The sequence below is a fragment of the Protopterus annectens genome, chromosome 1.part1 (genome assembly GCF_019279795.1).
Source record: "Protopterus annectens isolate FY-2018-M chromosome 1.part1, PAN1.0, whole genome shotgun sequence".
NCBI classification, from domain to species: Eukaryota; Metazoa; Chordata; order Ceratodontiformes; family Protopteridae; genus Protopterus; species Protopterus annectens.
Window position 1 is genome coordinate 355,424,797 of NC_056726.1, and position 20,237 is coordinate 355,445,033.

The following is a 20,237-nucleotide window of genomic DNA, read 5'->3' on the forward strand; positions in this document are numbered from 1 at the left end:
AACTTGAACGCATCTGTCCCTTCTACCGCAGACCTCACCACTGTCACACTGCCCTCGTACATATCCTGTACCACTGTTACATACATCTCTGCCACTCCCGACTTCCTCATGCATTACCACAACTCTTCTGTAGGCACCCTGTCATATGCTTTCTCTAAGTCCACAAAGACACAATGTAAGTCCATCTAACCTTCTCTGTACTTCTCCATCAACACCCTCGGAGCAAACATTGCATCTGTAATGCTCTTTAGTGAGCAACAGTATGGCTTCATGCAAGGAATCACCACCTCTCCTTGTTAACCTGGCCTCAGCTACTCTTTCCCATAACTTCATGCTGTGGCTGATTGGTTTTATCCCTCTATAGTTACTGCAGCTCTACACATCACCTTTATTCTTAAAAACTGGTACCAATACACTTTTCCACTACTCAGGCATCCGCTCACTTTCCAAGATTTCGTTAAGCAATCTGGTGAAAACCCCACTACCATTTGTCCTGAACACCTCCATGCTTCCACAGGTATGTCATCTGGACCAACAGCCTTTCCATTCTTCATACTCTTCCTCCTTTGTAATCTGTTGCACTTCCTAATTCACTATTCCCACATCATCCAACCTTTTTCTCTCTCTCTCTCGTATTCTCTTCGTTCATCAGCCCCTCAAAGTACTCTTTTCATCTGCTGAACCCACACTCTTCGCTTGTGAGTATGTTTCCCTCGTTATCCTTTATCACCCTAAACTGCTGCACATCTTTTCCAACTTGTTCCCTCTACGTAGCCAGTAGGTACAAGTCCTTTTCTCTCTCCTTTAGTGTCCAACCTTTGGTGCAACTCGTTACGCCTTATCCTTAGCCACCTCTCCCTTCACCATATGCCTTATCTCCTTGTACTCCTGTCGACTTTCTTCATCTGTCTGACAATCGCACTTCTTCTTCGCCAACCACTTCTTCTCTATACTGTCATGTACTTCCTCATTCCACCACCAGGTCTCCTTGTCCTTCCTCTGTCCAGAAGTCACACCAAGCACCTTTCTAGCTGTCTCCCTTACCACCTGTGCTGTGTCTGCCCAGCTATCTGGTAACTCTTTACTGCCACCCAGTGCCCGCCTTAACTCCACCTTACAGTATCCTTTTTCATCTCCCACCATTTGATCCTTGCCCTCACTCTCCTCCTCTTCTTGATTGCCAGTCTCATCCTGCAGACCATCCTATGCTTTCCCCTGTCACCACTTTGCAGTATCCAATCTCCTTCAGACTGGCCCTCCTGCATATAGGATATAATCCACTTGTATACATCTGCTTCCACTCTTGTGCGTCACCCTATGCTCCTTCCTCTTCTTAAAATACAAGTTCACTTCAGTCATGTCCATCCTTTTTGCAAAATCCACTACCATCTGACCTTCTGCATTCCTCTCCTTAACACCATACCGACTCATCCCCTCTGTTCCCTTCACCACCATGCCCATTGAAATCCGCTTCAATCACCACTCTCTCACCCTTGGGTACACTCTCCAGCACTTCATCCAACTCACTCCAAATTTTTTCTTTATCATCCATCACACACCCAAGTTGCGGAGCATATGCACTAACATTTCATCATCACACCATCAGTTTCCAGCTGCATAAACATCACCCTATCTGACGCACTCTTCACCTCCAAAACACTCTTGACATACTGTTCCTTCAGGATAACCCCTACCCCATTTCTCTCCCATCCACACCATGGTGGAAGAATTTGAACATCCCTGCAATACACTTGGTTTTATTCCCCTTCCATCTGGTCTCCTGCATGCACAGTAAGTCAGCCTGCCTTCCTCTCTCTCATATCGGCTAGCTCTCTTCCTTTATCAGTCATACTGCCAACATTGAAAGTTCCTATCCTCACTTCCACACTGCTAACTTTCGTCCTCTCCTCCTGCCTCCGGGCATGCCTTCCACGTCTTCTTCTCCTCCTCTTCTAGCCAACAGTAGCCCAATTTCAACCAGCACCCTGTTGGCTAACAGTACTTATAGGTGGTCATTGTTAACCCGGACCTCGACTGATTCGGTATGAAAATGTCTGTTGTCCACATATTTGATCTGGAAAAAATTTTACACTGGTTACCCTTCCTGATGTAACCCCTCCCCATTTATCCAGTTCTGGGACCAGCATGAAGAAATACACTGGGGCTTGTGCATCTTCCAGTGGCTGGGCTTACCTTTAGCTGTCTAACCTTCTGTTAATTGTTGCATTCAAAGCCCAGCCTATTAGAAAAGTGTCTGCAGAATGTGTGCACTGGTCGCTTGATCCTTGGCGCACACTTTCTTCATGCACTATTGTCTTGACTATGACTCGAGCTACCTTTAGAGGACTTTGCCATCTGAGCTTTTGACTAGGGTTGTCCACCTTTTCAGCCCAGCAAATAAAACATCACTGTGGGTTGTAAGCATTAGATATGGCAAATATTGACCTGCCTTTTAAGTTGTTCAGGTGTGAAGGTTCCTCCTCAATGGGTCAGCAGTACCCTTCTGCCATCACCTATGGATGAGAGTTCTTTTGCCAAAAGCTGTTTTCGGAGTTCCCTGTAATTTTGACTGGTAGATATTGTATCACTTAATGCAGTATCAAAGTTTTGTTCATTAATTTGCAGGAATGAGCTTGCTAGTGGGTCAGTAACTGTTTTCTGAAAGAAAATCACTTAAGCAGTATGTTGCATCAGGCCTTGTGGCTGCTGTGTGTGTGTTCTTGAGTGTAGGATTTTGGCGAAAATCTTTCCATTTCTGATTGCTGAAGTAACAGACAGCTTGGTCCCATCAAAAAGCAGATTCTATTAGAGTATGTGATATAGTAAGAACATATGTGTTGTAGCTCCCATTCCCTTAGTGAGAGAAAGGTTGTTGCCATTTTTACACTTTCATGGATTGGCAGTTATGTTCTCTCTGCCTTTTACCAGTTTGGTCTGCTGGCCCTTGTTGTGATTGTTTGTTGTTTTTTATGATTCACAGTCTGCAGTACTTGGTTTGTTCCCTTTTTTTTTTTGCCTGCCTCTTGAGTTGTGCCTTTGGTCTCACAGTGCTCCCGTACTAGGCATTATAGTCCAGACCGTAACCTAGAGTCAAGCTTCACAGTAGACTTTCCAAGACTGAACCATCTTGTATGATTCTGGTGGTCTTCCAACTCATTTCACTACTTGTTTCAACCTTGATATAGTCATACCCAACAAGAAGGTTCAGCTTCAGATTTACCATATCTACTCTTTCTCTTTCAGTTGATAAGTGAAGAGAACCTCCTTTCTTGATCGTTATAAAAAAAAAAAAAAAAACTCTCATTCCATTCCCCTGCAGGAAGGTATTCCCTGCTTTGGGTTTCTGCTGGTAGAGTTCCCTTTAAGTCTGGCGGATGTACATTAATACATAATGTGTTAGCAGTAGGGATGCCTCATCTTCAAAGCTGTTTAATTTGCAGGATGGGGCTTGACATTGCCTAGAGAGCAGACTGGTTGGCATGGGGGGAATGAGTGTGCGTATGTTGTTGAAAAGTGATGTGAACAAATGTTTTGTCATTGGTGCATGCTTGTTTCATTGTTTGAACATGCAGAGGAAAAATATTCTGAAATTTGCTTTGAGGAAAATATAAACTTAACAGATAAACCCACTAAGGAGGGGTTGTTCAGAGATGGGTGATACAGTGAAAATGTATCTGTTACATATACCATAATAATGGGTCTTCAAGACAGCAGTCTGCAATGGATCTGTCTTTTTCCCTTGCTTTGCAGCCTTCGTTGATGGTGTATCAAGTGTTGTACTTTCAATTATGAACTGCTCCAACTCAACCTAACCTGTCCTCAGCAAGACTTGCAGACAGATTTTTTAAAAAGAGAAAACCAATTATTTTTTTTTGTGTGTGTGTGGCTTTGCCACCCACCCCTCTACAGGTGAGAAAGGGACACCCCTTGCAGTACTCTACTTAGTGTAACAATAAAGTACAATTTTGTACCTACCATAAATGTAGATGTTCGAGTGTAAACACTGCTGCAGTCATTACACTTGGGTTATCCTGCTGTCAGACGGTCCCTCAGTCGGCCTGAGTTCCAAAGTCTTGGTCCGGCGTCGGTTGCTGTCACCACCTCCATGACGTCAGTGCGACAGGGGTATATAAGATGAGGCCAATGCCATTTTCTTCAGTTTTTCTTGCCCCAGATGTCAGGTGCCCCCAAATAGGTAGGCAATTTAAATTGCTAGTAAAGTATACATAAGAAAAGCAAACAACTTTCAGTTACCAGCAAATACTCCCCATAGGTAGTAAAGGGTAGAAGACATAGGTACGTACCAGCAAGTAAGAGGGGAAGGAGGGCGGGTAACCTGGACTGCAGCAGTGTATATACTCGAACATCTACATTTATGGTAGGTACAAAACTATACTATGTTCGTGTTACACTGCTGCAGTCATTACACTTGGGTGGAATCCCAAAGCTGAGGTAGGGTGGCTGGTTCTATAAGGCATTAGGGGTGGCTATAAGGCCCTGCAGCACAGCAGTGGCGAAGCCAGCTCTGGATTTGGAGTATAAAGGCAAATGGTAATGCTTGGTGACGGTATGCACAGAACTCCATGTTACTGCTTTCAAAATATCCTTGGTAGGTACTCCTCTGAGGTAGGCAGTTGAAGTGGCTGTTGCCTTGGTGGAGTGAGATCTAATGATGTTAGGTACAGGTTTCTTATGGTTTGTATAGCAGAAACTTATACAATATCCTATCCATTTTGAAATAGTCTGTTTTGAAATGGCTTTTCCCTGTGCTCCTACAGCATATGCTACCAATAATTGCTCAGATTTTCTGAAAGCTTTGGTTTTGTCCAAGTAGAAGCATAACTGCGTGTGAATGTCCAAAGAATGCAGTAGTTTCTCCCCTTTATTCTGTGGTTTTGGATAAAAAGTTGGCAAATGAATAGTTTGGTTTAGAGCCACACTTGATCACACCTTTGGCATAAACATAGTGTTAGTTCTTAAAGACACCCTGTCCTGGTGGAAAATGAGGAAAGGTTCCACTGCCATTAGTGCCTGTAATTCTGAAACTCTTCGTGCTGATGTTATTGCCAGGAGCAGAGCAGTTTTCCAAGAGATATATTTTAATGCTGCTGTGTTAGCTGGCTCAAAAGGAGGTAAAGTTAATTTTTCCAAAACAAAGTTAAGGTCCCAAGTTGGAGTAGGTGCTCTACTGGGCGGTCTTGTTTTTAGCCCCTCTGAGGTACTGTTTTAGCAAAGGATTAGAGAAAATTGGTGGATCCGTGTTGTAATGAGCAGAATTGGCAGAGGCGTGGATCTTGATGGATGAAAAGGAGAAGCCCTTGTCCACCATCTCAGTTAAATATTGTAGTATCTGAGGAATGTTTGGGACAAGAGGGTTGGTTCCAGGCACAGAATCTCTTCCATTTATCCGAATAGGCTTTCCTGGTACTAGGCCTTCTGGCCTCCAGAATGACATCCATAACAGCTTTGGAGAGAGACATTCCTTGCTTGACTAAGGAATTTTCCATGCAGCTAGGATTAAGGCCTTTAGCTGGCTGTGAAGTATCTGATTGTTGTGCTGAGTCAGCAGATGTGGGATTTGAGACAAAATCTAGGGTGGTTCTTGTGCTAAGTTCTTTAAGATTGGGTACCAGTGCTGGCGTGACCAGTCTGGTGCAATCAGGATCATCTTTGGCTCTTCTTGCCTGGCTTTTATGAGTACCTTTGGAAGGAGAGGTAGAGGTGGGAAAGCTATACTTGTAAGTTTTTCCAGCTGAATGAGAGGGCATCCGCTTTCCATGCTTGTGGATGGTAACTCCTTGTGCAGAATTTCTGTAGCTGGCAGTTCTTTGGGGATGCAAACAGATCTATGTCCGGGCTCCACCATTTCTGTGTTATCATCCTGAATATTTGTGGATTCAATTCCCATTCGTGGGGATCCATGATGTTTCTGCTTAAGTCGTCTGCCAGTGTGTTTTTCTCTCCTGGCAGGAATTGTGCTTGCAGATGAACTTGGTAGTCTAGAGCTGTGTTCCACAAGGTCATGGCTTGTCTGCAGAGGGGGTAGGAGTGTGTGCCCCCTTGCTTGTTTATGTACCACATAACTGTGGTGTTGTCTGTCTTTAGTAATAGTTGTCCTGGATGCAGCAGGTCCTTGAAAGCTATAAGGGCATTTTGTACAGCTAGCATCTCTTTTTGATTGATGTGAAGATGCCTTTGTTCTGCGGGCCACTCGCCCTGAATACATTTTCCTGCCATGTGTGCTCCCCAGGCTTAATCCGATGCATCTGCTGTCAGTGTTTGCTTGGCTGTGGGTTGAGTAAAAGGCTGTTGCTTGTTGAGGTGACAAGCTTGAGCCCACCATCGAAACTCCTGTTGAAGGCAAGGAATTAGTGGTATAACTGTTTCCAAACTTTGACAGTGTTGAGACCATACACTCTTTAGGTACCATTGTAGTTTCCTCATATGCAGTCTGGCATATGGAATTAGTAGTATGCAAATGCCATGTAACCCAAGGCCTGCAGAATTTTTCTTGCAGGAAGTTGGATCTTTGTTGCCATCAATTGAAAGTATTGAGTCAGTTGTCCTTACTTGTCTGGCGTGAGATAAGCCATCTGGGCCGTTGTGTTCAAGCTGGCACCCAGGAATATTATCTCGTGTGAGGGCACTAGTTTTGATTTCTTTTAATTTACTCTGTACCCCAGGCAACTTAATCACTTTTTTACGAATGCCAGATGCTTTAGAAGAATGTCCTTGCTCTCTGCTTGAATCAGGCAGTCGTCCAGGTACGGATAAATTTGAATTCCTTTCTGTCTGCAAAATGCAATTACTGGTGCCAGGCACTTTGAAGTCCCTGGGCGCAGTAGATAAGCCAAAGGGCAGTGCAGAGAATTGATAGTGCATTGAACCAGCTATGAATCTAAGGTATCTTCTGCAGTTTTGTCTGATAGGGACATGCAGGCATGCCTCTTTGAGGTCCAAGGTCACGAGCCAAGCTTCCTTGCCCAGCATGGGAAGAAGCTGCTGTAGTGTCAACATTTTAAATTTCTGAACATCCAGGTGTTTAGAGAAGAAAGATCCAGAATGGGCCTCCAGGCTTTGTCCTTTCTAGGAACCAGAAAGAGTCTCAAGTAAAATCCTTGTCCTTGCTCCTGTGGTGGTACCTTTTGAATAGCTCTCATGTCCATGAGTGCTGTAATTTGTTTTTGAGCCTCTGCCCATTGATTTGGTGGCAGATTTGGCATTCCTTTTAACCTTGGCAGAGTGTGAAAGTGGAACCTGTAACCTTGAGATACAATGTTGAGAACCCATTTGTCTTTGGTGATCCAATGCAAATTGTGATAGAAAAGTGCCAGTTTTCCTCCTAAGGGGGCTGCCAAGAGAGAAATGTTTGGCAGCTGTAGTGCGAAGTCATTGAAGCTGCTTTTTATATGGTTGGGGCCTGTCTTCCCCTTCTTTCTGGCCTGGTGCACCCCATTGTCGAGGCCTGTAAGGACCTTGTTGACCTCTACCTCTTGGACGTCTGTATCTGCCCCTTTGAGGTCTGTCTGTAACTGGAAGGACCAATTCTTTGTTGGCCAATTTCTGCTAAATCGAGGAGGCTGAACCTGTAAGAAATCCTTCACCGTTTGCATAGATTTTGCCTCATCTTCCATCTTCTTTAATACCTCTTCTGCCTTAACTCCAAATAACACATCCCGCTGCAAAGGTACATCCAATAATTTTGCTTTAACATGATCTGGTAACGTTTGTTCTTTTAACCAAGCACATCTTCTAATGACAGAGCCTGTAACTGCTGCTCTACAGGAGGCCTCTAAAGAATCAGAACCACATTGCAAAGTATGTTTTCCCACTTGTTCAACTGCATGCAATAAATCCTGCATTTCTTTAAAATTAGGAGGATCTGAATCTGGAAGCATTTTTTTGTTTCAACTGAGACATCAAAAATTGCTGATATTTTAACATGTGAAACTGGCAGTTTAAGGCTCTCATTGCTAAAGTTGCAGACGTATATACTTTCTTTCCCCATCTGTCTAATGCTCTGGAATCTCTGTCAGAGGGAACTGGGTTTTTTGCTGATGAGGCCTTAATCCCTTTGGGTCCCTGAGAAATAGTTTCAGGGCCAGCAACAGGGCTTTTATACAGACATTTGTCAGAGTCAAGAACTCTGTAATATCTGTCAGGTTTTACTGGGGCTGGAGGTAAGGAGTCAGGATTTAAGCTGGATTCAGTATACACATCCACAATATCTAACACTGGCGGAATAGCAAGAGGTCTGTGTTGAGGTAATAAAAAGAAGTCTCTGAGCCTTTTCTTGGATTTTGAGTAGTCCTGGCCTTCCCAATGGAAATGCTCCCTCATGGTGTGTAAGGTTTCCCCAAAGGAGTAGTCGTCAGGCGGAGAGGCTGATGGAATAGATTCCTCAGCATCAGAATCCTCATAAGGGGTTAAAGAATATCTTAGGTCTGAGGATGAATCTGAAGAAATGGACACCTGGTCGGATGAGTCATAGCCTGCATCCTGTCTGGGCCTTTTATCAAGAGGGGATGGTACTCCCTGATCAGGGTGATTAGGTCTTCGGCCATTTTGAGCATTTGTTTCTTAGGCATGGAGGCCTGTCCTGGAGAAAGCTGTATTTGTTTCTTTGTTTTTAAGGGAGGCTTAGACTTAGCAGAGGGTTTAATGCTTAACTGAGTAGGTCTGAAAACACCCTCTGAAGTTGTGGATTGCTCTGCTACTTCGGTTCCCTCTGAAGGGTTAGTTTCGTTAGGCTGAAAAACTTGTGCGTCCGAAGGCCCAGCCAGCTCCACGTGGGAGTCAGAGGCGGCCTGTGGTTCTGCAGAAGCGGTAGTCAAGGGCTGCAAAGGCACCTCGCTGAAAACCGGAGAACCGGTGACCGGCCTAGAAGAGGCCTCGTCGTCAGTTTTGGACCTCGGATGCCTGTCCTTGTCTTTGCGCTTTTTATGTATTCCGGTCGTCGGAAGTTCCGAAGGCATGGTGCAATTGAATTTTCTGCCAAAATAATGTTGGGCAAAGTCAAACAGACGTTTGGTAGTGCGCGGGTTAAACCTAGCACAAAACCGACAACCAGTGATGTTGTGGTCTGGGCCTAGGCATGGGATACAATAGGAATGGAAATCCTTATGAGGTATTTGCTTCCTACAAGAAATAGTTATTAACTTTTACTGACATCGGTCTGAGGCAAGAAAAAGTTTCCCCAACGGGGTACTTAGCTTTGTAGAAAACTTCGGTTCTGGATTCGGAATGAAAATCTCAGGAGTCGGCCGACCGGCACTTGCGAACTGCTTTTGCTTGGGGCACCGTGTGGCAAGAAAGACTGAAGAAAATGGCGTCGGCTGCATCTTGTATACCCCTGTCGCACTGACATCAGGGAGGAGGCAACAGCAACTGACGCCGGACCAAGACTTTGGAGCTCAGGCCGACTGAGGGACCGCCTGACTGCAGGAATAACCCAAGTGTAATGACTGCAGCAGTGTAACACGATGAACATGTAGATTCATGGCTTTTCAAGGAGATGTTGCGCAGTGACTTCAGAAAAAGGAGGGTATGCGCAGGAGTGATGTGCTCCATGGTCAAAAGTTCACTGGTTCTTTGAACCTTTGTGGTTACAGCGGTCCACTTTGAAGTATTACTGAATTATAATTGGGTTCTATATTATATAGTCAAAGGTTCAGAATTTCGAACCTCATATGTTCGACAACATATGAGCGAAACTTGAAACCTTGAATATATAATAAAAAAGTTAAAAAAAAAAAAAAACTTACCTTAACACTCTGAGCAGGGGGGCAAGCCCCCCCCCTACTTAAGTATGCCAACTCCGAGACCGCACTTCAGTACAGAAAAGGGAAATTTTCTATCCACTTCTTGGGGTTGGGAGGGTGGCCTAATGGTTAAGGTGTTTGCTTTGCAAACACAAAGTACAAGGTTTGAATCTCACAGGGGATAATTGACTAGGCTTAAAATGGCTTGCAAGGACAGTTAGCCTTGTACTATAACCTGTGAATCTATTTTCCCATTCTGCGCGTACGGAGCCATTGCCTTTCACCTTTGAACTTTTCAAAGTTCGATCATATAGTGTCAACCATATGACATTCAAACTTTGAAACATTTGGCAATTTAATAGAGACCCATTATAATTTCATATACTTATTATTTTGACTTTACTATCCTTTTGTATTATGTAGTAAGTGAAGAGTTTGTGTTCAGAAGGCCGATGCACCTTTCCTGTACAGTACATAATATGGTATGTAGATCCCCAGGGTACACATGAACCTTGAGTGTGTGATCTCTAGATTGTCACCTAGCCACTGAAAAGATTTTAAAAAAGGAGAACTCAACAGTTAGACCCACTTTAGAGGGCCTTACTTGCATATAAGATGAGTGTTGACATATCTTTTATTTTCAGTAAATACTCAAGACAGTTGGCAATCATACCCCCCCCCCCCTTCATTGTGGAAAATAGCTGAATTTGTTGCCATTATGTTCTTGTGGGAAGATGGGAAAGAATTGGGCAAGAGTGGTTTATTCATTTTTTCTGTCACAGAGGATGGCTGAACAGAGGGGAGACTCCCAAAAGTAGTGCTTTTTAGCCAAGATCTGGTTGGGTAGCCTTTGGCAACTAGGACACATCTGTCAAAACAAACATCCTCCTTGACTAAAGGTTTGGAGTTGTGGTAGGCTCCTGTGCTGTAGGACTGATTTTTGTAGCACTATCGTGTTGCTAGTTTATTGAAATTAAATAATCAATTATTGCAGCATGCGTTTTCTTTCTTTGTATCAGATTATGACAGTTTCTTTTGTTTATTTTTAGGACCCGAGCTACGTCACGTGAAGAGAAAAATCTGCAGAGCTTCTTAGAGCAACCTAAAGAGAAATGGATAGAAAGTGCATTTGAAGCTGATGGGCCACACTACTATACAGTATTGGCATTACACATCTTACCCCCTGAGAAATGGAAAGGCTGTCGTGTTGACATTTTAAAAAGACTTTTAGTTGTTGCCCATGCAAGAAAGGTGTCACCAACAGGTGCCAGCAGGTTAGTGAAATCTTAGATTATTGTGGGGCATGCATGAAGGCATGTATTTTTGTGATTCTCAGTTTGAGAAAAGGTCCGTATATGCTGAAAGGTATGACCAGGATATTAAAGAAGAGTAGTAGTTACGGCACTTTTTAAGATTTGTTTACATGACCAGAAAACGTTACATACACAGTATTTGCATTGTAGGCCAAGCATTTTAGATTTACAAGTAAGTTGACTGCCTTTGTCAAAAATTAACTGGGTGCCTGACTGGTACAAGGCCTTATTCAGTCATATAACAAGTATCATGGTAGTCAGCTTATTACATTACTCTTAAGCAACAAGAAGACTAATTATAGAGTTTCAGAAAAAATGGAAAGGAGGTTCCAAAAGGAAAGGGAAAGCATCTAAAATCAATGGCAGTCCTCTGTCAGCATACCCCTGAGATTTCATCTTCCCTTTTGACTCCAGACAGTCGGGTTGTGAACAAAATCCAAAGACGGTATTCTTGACCATTGGGAGTCCCTTTCCATTTTCAAGGAAATCCACTTTTGCCCAAAGAATCAGATTAGTATTTTTCATCCCATTCTATGTTGCATGTTGTCACAGTTATAAAACCTGTGCCCATCAGTTTCCCTTGACAAATAGTTTCGAAATTAGAAGGATCCTGGAAGGTCAGTAATGGAGCTTTCATTTTAAGCACTTTTGTCAAGATTCCAAAAGTTGAAGATGTTATCACTTCAGGGTATTGTACCTCTGATTCTACATCTAACCTTTGTGGTAAAACTGGGTCTAAAGGATGCCTGTCATCAAATTCCTATTGCCAAGCATTGCAAGCATCTGTTAAGAGTTGCAGTGTCTGGATTCCATTATCGGTTTTCTGTTTTACCCTTTGGACTTCCAACTGCACCATGGGTATTCACAAAATATCTGGTTCCAGTCATTGCTTATTACAGACTTCAGGATCTTATCTTCACAAATTCGTGTTCCAGCTGTCAAAAATCTCTAGGAAGTGTTCAGGAACTTCGACTCAATCTGTTTTTTTCAAATTAATTTGCAGCAGTCTTCTCTCATCCTGTCCCACAGAATTATTTTCCTGAGATGTTAACTGGACTTGGCCTTGGAAAGAGCTTTTCTTCCTCCAAACTATGTAGCAGTGTTTTAGCAGTTATTCCTGAGTTTCTCCTGCCTAAGCCTACCATCTACAAGGGAGATTCTTAGAATTGTACTGCATGTGGCATCGATTATTGTGCTGCCCTTTGCCATATTACACATGAGGAAAATGTAGTGGTACCTCATATCAGTCTAGTTTAAACATCTACACCCCTTGACTTTTCAGGTTCCAGTTCTGGGGTTTATAAAGAGGGAGATTGAATGTTGTGGGGGTCAATCAGGTAGCTTGCAATCCAGGCCTTCCATTCTCCTTTCTGACTGCCTACTCCAAACAGCTACTACAGATGCTTCAGATCTGGCAAGGGGATTGGTTTCAAAAGGGATAAAAGTGCAAGCTCTGTGAGATTCTATAGATAGGAGGACATAAATGTCAAGGAGATGTTATTTATCAATGCTTTGAAGGTCCAGAAACATCTTTGGCAACAAGAATTACCATAGTCGAAGATTGCTACTGATATTTTCAAATGGAATGGTCAGCATTACTTGACAGATTTAGTGCCAGTTTTACCCCTCCCCCCAAAGGACCAATCAAAATACCAGTAGATTGCCAGGCACCCAGTATTACTGCTGCACAGGTTAAAACAGCACTGTCCAAGGCCAAGAATACAGCTTCTATGGGACCTGACAATATCCCTGGCTGTGTTCTACATGAACTACAGAGTGAACTGGCACCACACCTGTATGCCCTGTTCAATCATAGCCTCACCTTAGGCTTTGTCCCTACCAAATGGTGTACTGCTACAGTCTTCCCTCTCCACAAAGGAGGAGCGACTACAGACCCTGGGAATTATCGCCCCATTAGATTGATGAATCTGATATGCAAAGCTATGGAACACATCATCATAGACCTAATAAACAAGGATATAAGGAATCTTCAAAGTCTGGATCCCACGCAGTTTTGTTTTGTGAAGGGTAGATCATGTCTGCTCAACCTGGTCGACTTCTTTGAGTCAGTCACCAGAGCTGTGGATGAGAGCAAGGTGGTTCATGCAGCCTACCTTGATCTGGCCAAGGCCTTTGATACCATTCATCACTCAGGAATCATAGAAAAACTCACTAAGCTAGACATCAATCCCTTTATCACTAGGTGGGTTGCAAGCTGGCTCACAGATAGAACTCAAAGTGTGGAAGTAGCTGACTCCAAGTTAGACTGCCGATCAGTCACGAGTAGAGTCCCACTGGGTTTGGTCCTGAGTCCTCTCCAGTTTGGTATCTACTTTTCTGAAGTCCAGGCCAACACGAAGGGACTCTGGCTGACAAAGTTCGCAGACTATTGCAAGTTGGGAGCTATTATTAACTCCCCAAGTGATGTTGACATCCTGCAGAAAGACCTCACTGAGACCAACGACTGGTGTCAGAACCATGGCTTAAGGTCAGTGCTAAAAAATGTGTCGTCATCCCCTTTGGGAAAAACTTGGTTCCCTTGAATTACCACATCGATGGTAGTTGACTGAACACAGAAGGTGTTTGAAGAAATCTGAGAACACAGGTTCACAGCAGCCTCTCTTTTGACCAGCACATTGCCACTGTGGTCAGAAAGTCCTTCTATATGGCACATCTCATTACTAAGGGTTTTGCATCCAGGAAGAAAAAGAGATCATTGTCTCCCTCTACTCTTCCCACATTAGGCCAGTCATATAGAGTACAATGCCCCATTTGGCATGTACCTCACTAGACACCTACAACACATGGAGAGGTCGCAAGAGTACCTGACAAAGATGATCCTAGGCTTTAAACAGTTGTCCTATATGGACAGACTCAAAAAAACTCCAACTATTCTCTGTCTCATATCGCCTACTTAGAGGCAATCTCTGCTTGACTTACAAAGCCATGTCTGACCCAGCTCCTTTAGAAATGCTACATCTAAAGAAAAAGAAATCCCAATCCCTCCGCACTACACACTCCAGAGACCTCAACCTCATTACCACAGTCAACAGAACATGCTGGAGGGAGAGGTTCATATCCCAGAAGACTGTCCATGCTATGGAATAGGCTTTCCATACATGTCCAACAGAGCACCTCACTATTCCTCTTCAAGAGAAATCTTGATGAGTGGATGGGAAATAGAAAATTCACCCCGGGGATCACTCCAGTGGCTCTACTCAACAGAGGCACTGGGAACTAATGGGTGGCACGATACTCGGGTAATGATATGGGCTAGGCTTGTAAAGGCTCTGGGGCCATTAGCTTAGTACACACCTATGAACCTAAATCCTACCTTCATGTGTGAAGTAATCTCAGAATTTACTTTAAGACGCACTATTTATCTCTGTCGTGTTTTCCGAACCATTGAACAAGGGAGCAAAGATTATTCACCCTCTGGGTGTTTATTAGCAGCTGAGATAATACCTAGACAAAACTCATTCTTTCAGGAAAGCTAACCAGCTGTTTCTCTCCTATGAATATAAGAGGAAACGACAATGAATGATAAAGTTGACTATTTCTAGATGGTTGTCTTATGCTATCACTTTTTGTTATACTTGCCATAATAAATCATTTCCAAGCAGTGTTAAAATAAACATTAAGGTAATAGTTATTCTAACATTATTGCTGGCAGGTTAGTAGGCAGAAAGTGGCGAGAATGGATTTTGGCATATCAGGTTCTGACCCTGCCTGTTCAATAGAATGTCTTTGCTTGATTTCTCTTTGTACTGGTAGAAGTCTTGTTTGGTTGAACTTGAAATTTGCTCATCATTGTAAATGCAAAACACTGTTCAGCCTCAGATTTAATGAAATGGTTATTACATAAGCACTGTCACAAACTAAACAAAACCAAATACAAAGTTAAACCAATTAAATAACAACAATGCTCGTGCAAAACCACACTAAAACAGACCATGAGTATGTTAATGGAAATTTTCAGTTTAGGTCAAAAATGAATACGTAGGAAAAATAAATAAATAAAAAAGTTCTTGAAATGCAGTTTTACCAGATTTACGGAACACTTCCAATACAGCAGCAGCTTGCCACAGCAAAGAAACACACCCAATAACATGGCAGACCTTCCACCTAGAAAAGCAAATGTAGACTAGAATAAGCATTACTGTCCTGAGAAAGTGCATAAAAATACAAAAAACTATTGGTATAGGCATGCAACAAAATACCCAAGGAATGACACTGTTGTCATCTGTCTGTCACCAGCTGCTGCCATATTTGGACTTTGCTCGACCATGGAGATTAAATTTATTTTTCATACAGATCCAGGAGTGACTTTGCTAAACTGCTCCTCTTTATTAATGCAAAGCTTAGAGCTGGGTGATTAAAGTGTTTTTCTCTTGAGTTGGTTTGCTTGCAACTGGTTGTGGTTTCCTTCTATGCATTAATTGAAAGAGTTTTTCTTTTACCACTTCATTTTAATGAATATATCCTTTTTAGCAACGGCAGACATCCTTTGTTTTCCCCTCTTTCATGTCACTTAGATTGAGTTAAGACCACTGAATTACCATAACCAGTGCAGCAAGTCATTGCAGATTTTCATGTTCTTGTGTCAGGGAAACGATTTTATGGAGTTTTCATATTCTTTAATCTTTAAGTTGTGCCCTGTTCTGTGAGAGTTGGTTTTCCTGCAATATTGGGCTGCATTGTAATTGTGTTTCTCCAATGTGTCTGTATCCTGTTTCTTTCATTTGATCATGTTCTTGTATTTGCTTCATCCTGTTTATTGTTATGGGGATTAGAAGTCTATCACAGCATTCAAAAGGCGTGAGCTGGAAAACCAGCCTTGAAGTGGATTCCAGTCAGAGGATACACACAGTCTCTGCATACACACCCCCCTACCTGCAAGTAGTTTAGAGACTCACCAGTTCACCTTTGTCTTTAGAATTTCAGAAGAAATCAGAGAGCCAGATAAAAATGCAAAAGAATGCAGAGAGGATATTGACTGCAGACAGAAGACATCTCAACGGAAGTGAACCAGGAACTATGAGGCAGTTTGCTTCCTCTGTATAAGTTTCCCTGAACTGATGAATTCCAGGGCAGTTGAAGTTTTGGCTGCTATACTTCCCCCTTTTTGAGTACTCTACACAGTTTTGACTCAGATTGAGACTTGGTCCTTGTACACTTTTTCTTGGAACCATTGAATTCTGAATTCTCCCATATGATTTCTTAAAAAATATTCTTTAGTGGGTGACTGGCGTTTCAGCATGAAAGTTTTTTTTTTGGGGGGGAGGGGGGCACAAACTCCCACTGTCCTTGTCTGATCAGAAAGCTGTGGGTTCTAGTCCCACATCTAAGTACTTGGATTAATTTCCCAATACACTGCAGTGCAGCATAAGGGGGATGTTGCACTTGTTGCACTCCTGAATGTGTTGTCCTTCAGATGAGATGTTAAACCAAGAACCCATCTGCCTGAGTTGTTGTTAGCTCAGGTCGATGCAAAAGATCCCATAGCACTTCTCGAAAACGAGTACGGCATATTCTCCTTCGATAGTATACAAATAGTAATGAAACTCAAAAAGAAGTAAAGGTATAAAAGAGAATGAAGTTCTAAGAATATTGTCACGCACTACAGGAAATTCATTGCAAGTGTAACTTTAGTAAGCAGTAGAGAATAGCAAAAATGTGGGAGCTAATGTAATTATGCACATATGTTCATGTTGAAATGTGAGATGATAGGAGAACACTAATTCATTTCTCATGGGAAGAGTGCAATACACTTACTTTAGTAAGACATTTAAAAAAGCCATTTGTGAAGAAATGGTTTAGTAAATCTTTCAAATGAAGGGACTCTGAAGTATGTTTTTTGTACAGATGGTAATCTGTTGCTCTCCTTCCCCCAGAAGGATATAGTAGTCCTTGGATCGGGTGAAAATTTATATTTCATCTTTATTTTGATGAGGAAAAGGTGGAAAACTAAGGCCTTATCATTTCATGCTACCCTGAGGTTTCTCAGTTTATCCTCATATTTTTTGGGGGGAAATAAGCTTAAGTTTGAGTCTAAGGTGCCTAATATTGGCATGATCCTGTATGATCAGCTGTCATTTTGGAATGAAGTGCCTGATACATTTAGGTCTTACCTAAAGAACATCGCTTGTTTATGGCATTATTGAAGTTCAGGTGTTGGGTTTTGTGTCGGTACTACCACAGTTCTCTCTACTTCAGTTTGCCTAGTCATGACCTTGAGTTCCTGCATCTTTTGCAGCCATTGATCAAAGCCTCCGTTTTTTAAATCTTTTCTAGGAGGTTACCTGTTCATTCCTCACAAGTTGCAGACTACCCCTCAGCTGTTGAAGGATTGAACTTATTCAGTCATCAGCGAAGAGTGAAAGGAGAGAAAGAGAGATGGTGAAACGTCAGCTGTCATCTTCAGGGAAGGGTGTTCTGCAGTATTCACACCAACTGTCATGTAACTGTCATTTGTTTAAACATTTAAACCGATTGGTGGATCTGTTCGGCTGATAAGGAGCAAAACTGTTTGTCTCCCCAGTAAAGGCTTGTATAAACGCATGGCTGGAATGTGTACATTTCTAGCCTCAAATCGAATCTTTAAGGATCACTGACTGGTGTGTCCTTTCATGCTGGTCGCAGCTATGGAGGTGGCTTTTCTTGACATCTTGTAGAACTTTTCCTGATGGGTGTGGGAGGAAGTCTGTAGTAGAGAGTATAATTTGATGTCAGAGATAGGCCCTGTATAGGTGTTCTCCCAACTGAGCACCAACTGTGACAAGTACTCAGTTAAGCTCTGTTGGCCGTATTGACAAACACGTGACACTTGTCTGCTGTTCAGGTGCTGCCCTGTATGTCAAGAAAGGCTGGTTTGTTCCACACTGGAGCTAGAGGTAAAGGAAGTTTGTTAAACATTACCCTCCACATCCCTCTGGAGAAGAGATTTTTGAGGATCCTGAGGTTCTTGTGAATGAGACAGACAAGGATAGTGACGCATCCTTTCACCTCCCCATGAGGTGGCTTCTCTTTTGGGAAAGTCTGATAAAAATCTCTTTAGCATAGGCCCCGTAAATCACAACGCCATTCCAGCTTGTTGCTTAATGAGGAGTCCAAGGTTTGGATCAGATGAATGAGCAAGAGTGTATTCCACCTCTGCCACCTTGGGATTGAGATACCTCAGATGCATGTTTTGCCTGACTTGGTACCAGTCCTCTCTGAATCTAGGCTTAAGAAAGCTTGCCTCACCTTTAGCAGTGGAATTATAATCAACCTGTTTTCTCTTTGATTCATAGGCATGCAGTCCAGGAAACTATTGAAGAGCTCTTACACCAGTTGCACCAAAGCACTGTCTGGTTAAGTGACTTGCTCAGGTTCACACAGTGGGAGATAGGGTGATGCCCAGTGCCGGTGGATGTGAGTAAGTCTTGATCTCAGAGGGTACCTTTTTGAGGAGAAAGAAGAGTATGGTTAAAATCACCCATGGGTTGTAGGGAAGGGCTTGTTTTCTTATTATTCTCAGTTTTCATTCCTTGAGGGAAGCTTGTGTTGGGTATGGAATCACCTGTCTTCACGAAGGTGGATATTTCTCTGTCTTTGGTCTGTGGTGGTCTTGGTCAATTTGCTTGCCTTTGGTTATAGCAGTGGATCTCTTGTAGAAAAAAAAAGTGGCCATACAAACTACAGAAAGAAAGATGCTCCCTCAGCCCTTTCACTTTAGAGAATCTTTATGTGGTAGGTGAATATTGCTTATGTGAATGATCTTACAGTAAAAATTTACAGCCATTTATTGCTAAGTTGGTGGGCTGAACTAAGTGTTAGACACACCCCAATAAGTGTGGTTGGTGTGTCTAAGATGCTTGAGGGCAGAAAATAGTTTTCCATACAATTGTGACATGTAAGATGTCTTTTTACAGTAAAAGCTGCCAGTCCAATCAGTAATTCAGCAAGTCAGGATATAAATTTGCATTATGTCAACACAAATGTACTTAATGATTTATAGTGTATACTTTTTAAAAAGTCTGCCTTGTCCATACATTTTTTTCAAAAATCATTTTATAAAGCAAGATTGCAGTTTAGTATAAACAATGTATAACTTTATATGTAGAAATGTAATCACCCTCAATGATGAGTTGGTCTGTCTTGAATCTTGATAATTCCAATCCAGGTTCTATTCTTAATGGGCCTTCAGTCTATAGTGTTTCCTTTAGTATTGTCCATTTGAGCATTCAGGTGTGCAGTCTTGGTCATAACGTCCCTGGGTGTTTACCTTGTCAAGGGGAACTTCTGCAGTGCTTTTGTGATTGCTGTTCTTCAGATCTACCTCGAGGACCATTCCAACGGAAGGCAGTCAGTGGTAATTTGTGTAATTACTCCCAAATGTTCACAAAAATATATATAAATTACATAAAAATAAACAGCATCTTTCCTGTATTTTGGTCCATTCAGATAAGCAAAATGTGCCCATAACATATATTACCAAATGTAAATATCCACCTACCTGTTCGTGTTACCAAGCCTGTTGTTACACTGTTATAAATTTATAACAATGTAAATGTGCTGAGTGAATTTAAAGAGTTCTTTCAGGGGTGGTGTGGGTATTTTATGGTGTTGGAAAACGCTCGCGGTTTGGGGGATAGAGGTAAAAAGTGAGTGACTGCTAGTGTCTTAGAAGGTTGTGGCTTAGAAGGTTGACGTAAGAAGGAATGGATACAGTGTGTAGCTAGAAATGATTGGGGGTAGTGCAATGTTGAGTGCTTAGTTAGCCCCGAGATGTGCTTGGCAAAGGAAGGCAATGGGTGCTTAATGCTGTAGGAAGGTTACCATAATGACTTGCTAGGAACCTTATGTAATACTGCATTGTTTTGTACTCTGCCCTTAAGAGGTTTTTAAAAGTCACAGTCTTGGTTTTGTGCTCATTGTCTTAAGTTTTTCAATTGCTGTCCATTGGGGGCATCCAGGCTTGGAGCACATACGAGAGGAGAGTATCTAGACCATAGAGAATGCACTCTTTTCCTATGCCAGTCTGATCTTACCGATGTCCGTGGGGTCATAATACTCTTGGTTGCTCAAGAGGTCTAGAATTTTACAGCTGTAGGTGGTAGTGTCTGTGATGAGTAGTCCACCACCTTTGTCTGCTTTCATGATCCTTCATGTTTTGTCTTTG

The 20,237-nt window shown here is 42.4% G+C and overlaps 1 protein-coding gene across 1 annotated transcript in view; it reads left to right on the forward strand.

The window, feature by feature from the left end:
* UBR4 (ubiquitin protein ligase E3 component n-recognin 4) overlaps positions 1-20,237 on the forward strand; it is a 3,959,899-nt gene that overhangs the window by 3,816,925 nt on the left and 122,737 nt on the right. Inside the window, 1 exon segment of the mRNA XM_044087073.1 lies at positions 10,811-11,035. Coding sequence (XP_043943008.1) covers positions 10,811-11,035 — 225 coding nt within the window.